Source organism: Micromesistius poutassou (assembly GCF_964030765.1).
Source record: "Micromesistius poutassou genome assembly, chromosome: 16".
Taxonomy (NCBI): domain Eukaryota; kingdom Metazoa; phylum Chordata; class Actinopteri; order Gadiformes; family Gadidae; genus Micromesistius; species Micromesistius poutassou.
The window spans coordinates 6,962,516-6,972,289 of record NC_140286.1 but is presented as its reverse complement, the minus strand read 5'-3'; the positions used below and the strand labels follow the sequence as shown (position 1 = coordinate 6,972,289).

Below are 9,774 nucleotides of genomic sequence, written 5' to 3'. Positions count from 1 at the left end.
AAAACGTCAGCCAAGCTAAACTGCATAGGAATAATGATATTGCACCCTATTTAGCTTACCTGCTGGGCTCCATGTAACTCACATGCAACTTAGATTGCCACTGGTAAAATACTTTGGCATCTAAGCTCACACATGCCTAAATGGTCTCTCCAGAGAGAATATACCAATACCAATATCTTAGTTACATTTGTTGCATTTTACCCATCGCCAGTCTAAATGTAATGATCTTTCTTGGTCGTAGTACCAGAGTACCCCTGAAATTGCTTCCTTTTCCTAATTCTCGAGCTGAGGCTTGACCGCTTGAGCTTTGAGCACCAGCGGTAGCATGATAAAGGAGCAATGTGGAAAATTGGGAATGATTGAGACAGCTGATTGGCTTCAGCGTCGTAAAAGGCAACGTCAAATGATGGTGTTCTGACGAATAACAACCTTCAGACATCGTAGTCAATCACATTTGTTATATGTGGCCATACGGCAGTGGCTGATTGATGCTCTTGTTGAGCGTTCAACAATCGGAACTGCTGGTGTAGTGGAGATAAAGGAAAACATCCAGAGTTTAGCAGGAATCAGGGAACGCAGCCTGAATAGTTGGATAATTGGAATGCAACCTTTGGCTCCAAAATGGCAACACATTGGTGACACATCGCATGCAAAAGGGCCTATAGACATTTGTCTTTCACCAGAGATGATGTAGCTTCCAACTGAAATCAGAAACATACAAAGTCAAAGGAAAGAGCTCTTGATCGCTTTTGTAAACAAGCTTTGGGTTTCAAATGTTTAATTAAAGTTATTTGCTACCTGTGATCATCAGAATACAATTGTATGTGGATTCCGTTTGGGGTTTCAGCTTGGAGTTTTTACGGTACATGCACATCTGTGTGCAAATGGACAGCAAACATCACAACTTAAATATCAGTTTTAAAAAAAGGCTTGCGTAAAGCAATGCCCTTCATAAAAACACATTCATAAGCTCTTTTATACAAATCTCAACCTTGATTAGATCAACTCTGGGATCATCTTAAGCATTGGTTTTAACATGGAACATGCAGAGCATCAGATCAGGAGCAAGGGCTGGCGATACGTACGTATATTATAGTCAGATGTTTTAATGAGGACTATTTCCTCTAGGAAACGTAGTTATTACACCTTTCAAAAGAAAAATGGAACACTAACAGCATATTTTGAGAAATAAATAACAAATAAAAAACAAAACTCTCTTTAGTGGGGCTTAGAGGGTAATATGGTCCCATATTGTGATATCAGGAAATTACAAAAGACCATGAAGTCACATCATGCGACACAATGGCTGTGTATAGGAAATTGCTCACCCGTTCACTATTTGGGATGTCAACATGTTGTAGTGCTACTCGGAGTGTCTGACATCATACCCACAATGCACCGCAAAAGCTGTGTACAACTGACAGTGTACAAGGGAGACTACACTAATCCTGCATATCCATGTCCCACGATGCACAGCGGTTCTCATTTTCATCATATTCATCCGTCTGGTGACACCTCACACGTGTTTACAGGACCAATGCGCATCCCACTGACAGACCTCCACAGCAGATTAGTGTCCCAGTTTCCCCTTTTCCCTTCCTTACTTGTTCCCTACATAGTCTATATCCCTGCAGAGTGTTCACTCTATAAGGATTAGGAAACGGATGAACAAGTGAGCAATTTCAGTTCACGGTCATAACGTTGCGGCTGCCATATCCCCATTTCCCGCCCCTCCACCACTCTATCCAGTCCTGGTGTGAATGTGTGTGTATGAGTGTAGGGTCTGTGTCTGCGTGTGTGCGTGTGTATGTATCCATGTGCGTGTGTGTGTGTGTGTGCGCGTGTGCGTGTGCGTGTGTGTGCGTGTGCGTGTGCGTGTGCGTGTGTGTGTGTGTGTGTGTGTGTGTGCGTGCGTGTGCGCGCGTGTGCATGCGCGCTCAGCTGTAGGCGTGGATGATCCGGTGCCTCTTCAGGTGGTGCAGCAGGATGAAGGTCTTGCCACACTGCGTGCAGCTGTAGGGCCGCTCGCCGCTGTGCGTGCGCTGGTGCACGCGCAGGCTGCTCTGCTGCGTGAAGCGCTTGCCGCACTGGCCGCAGCCGTACGGCTTCTCGCCTGTGTGCGTGCGGTGGTGGATGTTGAGGTGCGACGAGCACTGGAAGCTCTTGCCACACACGCCGCACCAGAAGGCCCGCCGCCTCTTGTGGCTCTGCTGGTGCAGCTTGAACTGGTGCAGGCGGGCGAAGGCCTTGCCGCACAGCGAGCAGATGTAGCCCCGCGTCGCCCCCGCCGCCGACCCCCCGCCCGCCGCCGAGCCCGCCCTGTGGTGGTGGTGCGCAGGGGCAGGGTGGTGGTGGTGGTGGTGGTGGTGGAAGCCGTCGGGCGAGAAGGCCGGCCGGTCGGAGGCGGCGTCCCGTTCCGCGTGTTCGTGGGGCGGGTGGGCCTGCCCGGGGTTTCTGGGAGGGAACGCGGCATGGTCGCTCGGCCTGTCCTGCGGCGGGCCGTGTGCGTCAGGGGGGCCCCTGGAGGACTGGAAGGCGGAGGCTTGGGGCGGAGGCGCATCCTTCTGGTACTCGCCGCCGTAGGGGGTCTTGCAGGGGGGCTTGGGGGCCGAAGGGGGGCCGCCGCCGCCGGACTTGCAGTGGCCACCGGGGAATGCGTGCGTGTCCGGGTGGTTGGGGAACGTGTTGGAGTACTCCTCCACGACGCTGGAGAAATCCAGGAAGCCGGCGTCGATGTCGTTCCCCTCAATGATGGACGACCACAGCTGGTTCTCTCTGTCGTCCAACGAGAAGTCCCCGGGGAGCTGATTCTGTTTGCCGGTGCCGTGCTGGCATCGGTCCCGACTCGACGCAGAGTGACCCTCCTCCTTCTCCATTTTGATGGTCAGCTGCAGGTCGTTTGTCTCCTCGCCCCGCAGTCGGGGATTGTGTGAAACGGCGAAGTGGTTTGGGGTGCCTTCATTGGTGAACTCTGCATTAGACAACTGGCTGGGCTCCTCCAGCAGGTGCGTCTCGGCGGAAGTGTTCGAGTATTGCATGGCATGCCCTAAAAAAGACACATTAGGGTGAAGGTGGATGATGCAGCCGTCAACGCATACAACCGACCACTAGCTGACCCATATTCTTTTGGACCCACCTATAGAATCTGAAGATCTTCTTCTCCATACAGCTTCATCTGGAGTCTCCTCCTTTATGGTAAAGGCTGCAGTATCCTGATCATCGTTGGCAAACTACAAAATCATCGGGTTTAATTTAGCTTTGCGTTTATTTAATTGAATGTACATTAACCAAATGAGGAAGTCGTAAGGGTGCGAAACCTACCTTGATATTTCCGGCGGGATGCGGACAGCTGCTCCCAGCATCTGTCCCGCTGTCAATATAGCTTTCTAATTGGTACCAAATAGACAAACAAGGTAGAGCCCCTTTAGTACGTAGCCTATGACAATTAGTTAGGCAGCTGCATGGTAACTTGTTTCAATCCCAACAAGCTAGAATGGATGATGGATGATCAACGATGAACATAAACACTTAATACCATGTCCAATTCTGGTAGCTTTTGTGTTCATTTATCTAAGGCATAACCTGGTTTAATGACATATTAAGATAAAGCATCACTTTATAAGCATACGAATGCATGCTAAAATAACAATGAGTAAAGGTTGCACATAAGAGCACCCACTACTTACCAAATCCCCGATGCATTTGTGCTTTTTGGTTTTCCATGACTAATAATTTTCTTTTCAGGATTTCATTCTCGCTCTGTGTTCGTGATATTTCAATATGTAAAGAACCGCATTTATCATCGACAAGTTTAGAAATTTCTGACACAGCTGTTTTTACCAACACCTCCATGATAGAGGTAAGCTGGGTTTGAAAAGGAATACACGTCGCCATGTTACTTTATAAATATAAGTATATTAGGTTGATTTCTAACAATATATCATAATGCGAATACTTGTTATAAACTGCAATAACAATCGAGGCAGGAAAAATACATCCCTGACTGTAGTAACCCGGAACCTTTGTTTCGCGTGGCGGAGCATTTTACCGTAAAAACCAGAATACTGTGCCCGGTGGGTTCAGGGGATTCTTGGCTCCATCTATCGCTTGCAACCTGTGTTTCAACTGCAGGACAACTCTATGCGCTCAACGGACTGGAGACCTAACTTAGGCCAATAGCGCGTTTGTTTGACATAGTGAAAATGAAGAAAATACATGAATATTAATACTTGTTTTTGAAGGAGTGAGTACAAAAAAACAAGTGTATCGAAGCTACAAGATTTGGCAAACAAGCAGCACTGCCAAGCTTATGTTTGAGAATCCACACTATTTTAGCATAATGGCTGAATAATGGGAACCTTAGGGGTTCTATAGAGGCCTTTCTATCCTACTGTTTTGCCATTTATCATAGCAGACGCAGAATGATTTGCAAATGATAGATTGCAGATTAGCCTTCCGTAGGGCAAAACTCTAACTGTTTACATGCTAAACATTCACAAGACTAGTTATGGATATTCATTACACAAAGATTAGTCTTTTTAAGACACACCGAAGACCAAGCGTCAACATTTTGATACTTTCATTTTCGTCTGGGTATATTATATGTTAATGTCAGAGGCACCTTTTTTTGTGGCGTATACAATTATTAATTAAATGGACGATAACCTATTATTGCTTCTGAAGATAGGCATTTAATTCATCATGCAAGCATATTAGGACTCTTTCTGTTGAATGGTTTCATACCTACATTCCTCATTCCAGACATGTGGGCATGAGGCAGAAACATACAACAAAGTGATTGACAAAATAACTAATTGAACATTTCCTTTTTTAATCTTGAATGTTTGAATTTCAAAATTGACTTTTTAGAAAAAAGGTCAAAACTTCAAAGAGGCTAACAGGTAATGTGGCATACCATTCATCTTCAAATTCAGTTTAATTTGTCTGAGCTACTGTGTGACAGCTATAGATCAACACAGAATCGGTGCAACATAGGAAACCACTCAGAAAGACTGTATTGCCTTCTTTTGTAACAATTTCATGCACAACACCTAGGCAGTACTTACATACGCACAAACGTATGTAATGTGACATTGAACAAGGCCCCGGTTCCCACGATTTCTAAGGGGCCTGCGTCAAAATTCTCACCAAAGAAACGGAAGGACCACCTTATTGACTCAAATTGAAATTGCACATGTCGACAGCACTATAAAGTATTGAATATGCAATATAAAAAAAAACACATAATCTTTGCAAACTATGCACCTAATGTCATTTTAAATAGAAAACAGGATTCACCAAATAAACCTACTAACTGGGATCTTTGCACTGGTGGCTCTCAAAGTTACTCCAACATTCATAGCTCGTCCCACAAGTCAAACAGATGAACCCGTTCTGCTTGTCCACGTCCGCGCTGCAGCCCTCCTCCAGGGCGTTGAGGTCGGGCACCTCGAACGGCGACGACGTCCCCTCCTGGGAAGGGTCCATGCCCGTATACTGCTCCTGCAGCATCAGCTCCATATCGTCTTTGCCCTTCACCGAGGGCACCTCTTTGTCCTGGGACCCGTGGCCCCCGGGCTCGCTAGCCGGCCCGCTGCCGGGACCCAGCCAGTCCTTTACCATGTTCGACACCACGCTGGCGGCGTGGGCGCTGTACGTCGACGCCAGCGGGGAAAGGCTACGGCCGCTGTCCTCGATGATGGAGGTCCAGAGGAAGTTGGCATCGTCCGCTATACCTTGTGCGTTTCCCGGCGGTAGAACGTAGTCCGTTCCGGGCTCCAGCTTCACAGTGACCGCTGGTTCGCCACGGCCTACGTCGTACGGCGAGTCGGGCATTCGTTCCCCCAGGGAGGCTGGTCCAGCCATGGACGTACCAGGGTTCATCGGGGGTTGGGGGTTGCTTTCCTGTTGCTGTGCCTCCAACATTTCTATGCTCTGTTCTTTACCAAAGAAAATGAAAAACATTGAAATTAGTTTTATGAGCCAAGCATAATTTCCTTCATTATTCAAGCTTTGTTGACAGCTGTATGCATTTAGGGCTAAAATAAGTGCTTGGTTATTAGATTTGTTTAGCTTTTGTTCAATTTAGAGTTTGTTTTGAACTTATGCCAGTCTCTCTCTCTCACACACACACACACACACACACACACACACACACACACACACACACACACACACACACACACACACACACACACACACACACACACACACACACACACACACACACACACACCAGTTCTGTGGGTCTTCAAGTGGATCTTCAGACTGCCTTTCTGATTGAAGAACCTCCCGCAAATTTGGCAGCCATACGGCTTCTCGCCCGTATGGATCCTCACGTGCCTCTCAAGGTGTCCGCTGCGCTCAAAGACCTTGCAGCAGAAAGGGCAGACAAAGCATTTCTTGGGCTTTGCCGGCTCAAAGGAGGGGTTCCTCCTCGCCCAGTGGGGCTGCCACGGCATACAGTTGAAGCTCGCCGACATCGCCGTCTCACCGAAAGACCCCGGGGACGAATATCGCGTCAGGGATGTGGCGTTGTCACTCGGATTTCGGTACGGTTTCACCGACATGTTAAAGGGACGCAAATGTTCCCGTGGTGTAGAATGTAAAGAGCCATGTCCCGGGCCAGATGGCATGTTCTTCCCCATGATGCCGTTGCTTGTTCCTGGGTTCTTTTTCACATGAGGCCCTGACATCCACGACTCTCTGTCTCTATCGAAGACCTTGACGTCCTCCACCGGCGGGCTACCGCTTGCCTCCCTGGCTGGCTGACTTCCACTGGGACATGGGTTCAGGGGTTGTGTGGCCACTTTTACCTCAGGTCCTGACTTCACTGGAAATCCTGTGGTGGGATGGGCTTCTTCTTTCAGCAGCTCATCTTTAACTGTAGACTGGCCCCCATTTTCAGCATGAGGGGTGTCTGTACTAAATTTCTCTTCAGGAACTTGCTGATGCTCTGCTGCGCCTTGTATTTCTGGTTTTGACTGAAGACCTGTAAATGTAACATATTCATTAGGGCATCTCTAGAATTGACCTCTAACAATGACTACACTACAATACAACATCAGCTGATGTTCTGCTGCACCTTGTATTTCTGGTTTTGACTGAAGACCTGTAAATGTAACATAATCATTAGGGCATCTCTAGAATTGAACTCTAACAATGACTACACTACAATACAACATTATAATTATAACATTATGATTGAAGCAGACACCTTATGGAGGAACCATTTTCCTTGTAAAAAGACAATTTACACAGATGAATATCTAGATGAGTGTTAAGGTGTGAAGAGACATACTTGTTCATAAGGCATGTCGATGGCTTAATGACAGCAACCTCACAATTACCAAACGGGGCTTAGATTGTGCACATTTGAGTCACACATGACAAACCTACCCTTTTGGTGTATCTTCATATGTTCCTTGACGCTGCTCTTCTGATTGAATCGCCGACCGCACAACTCACAGACGTACGGCTTCTCGCCAGTATGGATCAGCTTGTGCCTTTCGAGGTGGGCCCTCCGGCTGAAGTTCTTGCCACAGTAAAGACAGGCGAAGCCCCTCTTAAACATTAAGCTCTTAATGTTCCTCCATCGCACCGGGTTGTAAGTGTTACGATAGTAGCTGAACGCAAGCTGCTCACGGGCAGCGGGGTTTTGCTGTACAGCCCCTGAGCTGACAACACTAGAGGTGCTGCCAACTCCTGTAGGAGCCGATGGACCAGGCTGCAGGCCATCTGCTAAACCCAAATAGTCAGAAGTACCGAGTCCAGCTGCGTTGTACATGGAGTTTGATCTCCAGGCTCCAGAGTCCCTTTCAAACCGGGTCTGTTCTGCTCCCTGCTGGGCCAGGGCCTCTCTGGGGTCCATGATGATCTTCTCTCCAGGCTCCCTCTTGACTTGTACCTCAGGTGTGGAACCTTTGCTTGGGTCCTTGTCGAGCATATTTTCATTGGAGGCATCATTGGCGTCTGTGGAAAAAAAATAAAACAGTCAGGTTTTTTTTCCAACAAACATCATAGCCCTTTTAAATAGAGGCATTATTGCAGGACAAATATAGCTGTGCTTCATAACACTCACTATGGGCTATTTCTTGACTAATACTAGAATTATACAAAATAACTTTAGATTACTAATTAAATGTGCTCCTGCCTGACTTTTAGTTTCCCTACAGTTTACAAGCTAACTTACTCCCACATCCATACATTCCTTGTGGATCAAGAGGTTAAGGTCTAGCCTCTTGGATTTAAAAACAACAATCCAAGATGGTTTGCAATTGTAATTCAACTTATACGAATCAATCTGACTCCTCAGCATCAGAATTCATCCGAACCAGATGCCTTTTCTGGAGTAAAACGATGTCGGATTGTAACGTTACGCCTTACCATCACTCCCTGGTCGGTCATCATCAGTAAGAACGATCACCCCTCGATCTTGACCCCCAGTCGCTGCTTTCAGCTCATTGTTGAGAATGTCGATGTTGTCTTTCAGCTTTAGGATCTCATTGTCGCGTTGGCATATTTCCAAACGCCACACCACCATGCCATCTTCGACAACTTTGGCGATTTCTGCAACAGCAGCTTTGGACAGTGCATCGATAACAGAGGAAATCTGAGCTCGTATATTAACGACACTCAACATAGTATACGTATAAAGGATACGTCGAGATGTTCACTTCACAGCTCTAGGCTACCTTGCAAAGGCCTCCAGCTTGTTGTTCTGATCAAAGTAAGGTAGCCCATTTACATTTACAATAGAAAGTACACTACCTGATCGTATCGCTTTTGTCGTAGCTTATAAGACGCTACATGCTAATATACACAGACTGAATCATGGCCGAACAAGCGAGGAGTTCCTCCCGTTCTACGGATATGACGTAATTACCTTAATAACAGACAAACGCGCAGCAAACCAAAACCCTACAATTAACTTAAAACTAGTATGGTCATTTTAGAACTTTTATTTTTTTTCAAACATTACTTTAGAAGTCATATTTGTTGAAATTCTTGACAGCAAAATGATCAAATGCTCTCTCAAAAATGCTGTCATTTTATTCGGCCTGAATGGAATTATTGGGTGGCCACACTCCGCCCCTGCAGTCATTGCGCATGACCGGAGTCTTCCACAAGGCTAGGCCTTTATAGGTCCATGGGCAAGTAGGCACATATGGCTGTTGGTGGCAGACCTTTTGCTAAAGCTAGCGATGTGCTTTGTGGGTGTGTCTGTGGCAGAAGGCCTGAAGGGAGGAGTCATATGTTTCAAGCGAATGCCAGTTATGAATGTTTTTTTCTCCGCATAGTGGACAACACCATTTAAGCTGACCAAAGGTTTACCCGGGTCAATTAAAACCTGTGCGCGTGGCCTATTTACCATTCCGCCCACTTCCAATATAAACTGAATTCTCACCTGTGTTCGACACCTGACCTGTGTTCATTATCCACCTCCAGAACGCACGCTCGTTTACCTTGTGTCTCTGAATAAACCAGTGTGCGAAATACCCTTCAATATTCGGGGGGGGGGGGGGGTCCCATCTCCCGATTGTTGCGCAATATCGATCTAAATTTTTCTCATGCAGTGGCCTATAGCATAGCCTACTTAGCAGACGTCAAGGCGCAAAGTCAAAGTACTTTGTGGGCGGTTCTATGGCGCTGTTGCTATTATGACGGCGAGATCAATGAGCTTTGCGCCCGGCGTAACATGCAATAAACCAATGAGAGTGGCATCTCCCATCCCCTTTAAGAGCCAGCGCATTTTCACTTGACGAGTTGATTTTT

The 9,774-nt window shown here is 46.8% G+C and overlaps 1 protein-coding gene across 1 annotated transcript; it reads right to left on the bottom strand.

Moving 5' to 3' along the window:
• Window positions 1–1,901: 1,901 nt before the first annotated feature.
• LOC311361294 (uncharacterized protein) lies at window positions 1,902–8,820 on the bottom strand. Its single transcript, XM_084481469.1, has 8 exons — window positions 8,386–8,820; window positions 7,399–7,971; window positions 6,236–6,991; window positions 5,312–5,939; window positions 3,687–3,898; window positions 3,322–3,386; window positions 3,137–3,230; window positions 1,902–3,046 (listed from the first exon to the last, which is right to left on the bottom strand). Exons 1-8 carry the CDS (start codon window positions 8,639–8,641, stop codon window positions 1,938–1,940), a joined length of 3,693 nt encoding a protein of 1,230 aa, XP_084337595.1. The 5' UTR covers window positions 8,642–8,820; the 3' UTR covers window positions 1,902–1,937.
• Between the last annotated feature and the right edge of the window lie 954 nt (window positions 8,821–9,774).

Excerpts from the sequence above, each read along its gene's own strand:
- LOC311361294 (XM_084481469.1), bottom strand. The coding sequence starts at position 8,641 with ATGTTGAGTGTCGTTAATATACGAGCTCAGATTTCCTCTGTTATCGAT. Across the intron at positions 3,387-3,686 it reads ACAAATGCATCGGGGATTTG|AAAGCTATATTGACAGCGGG; the intron begins GTAAGTAGTGGG and ends GGTACCAATTAG. Across the intron at positions 3,047-3,136 it reads AAGATCTTCAGATTCTATAG|GGCATGCCATGCAATACTCG; the intron begins GTGGGTCCAAAA and ends TGTCTTTTTTAG.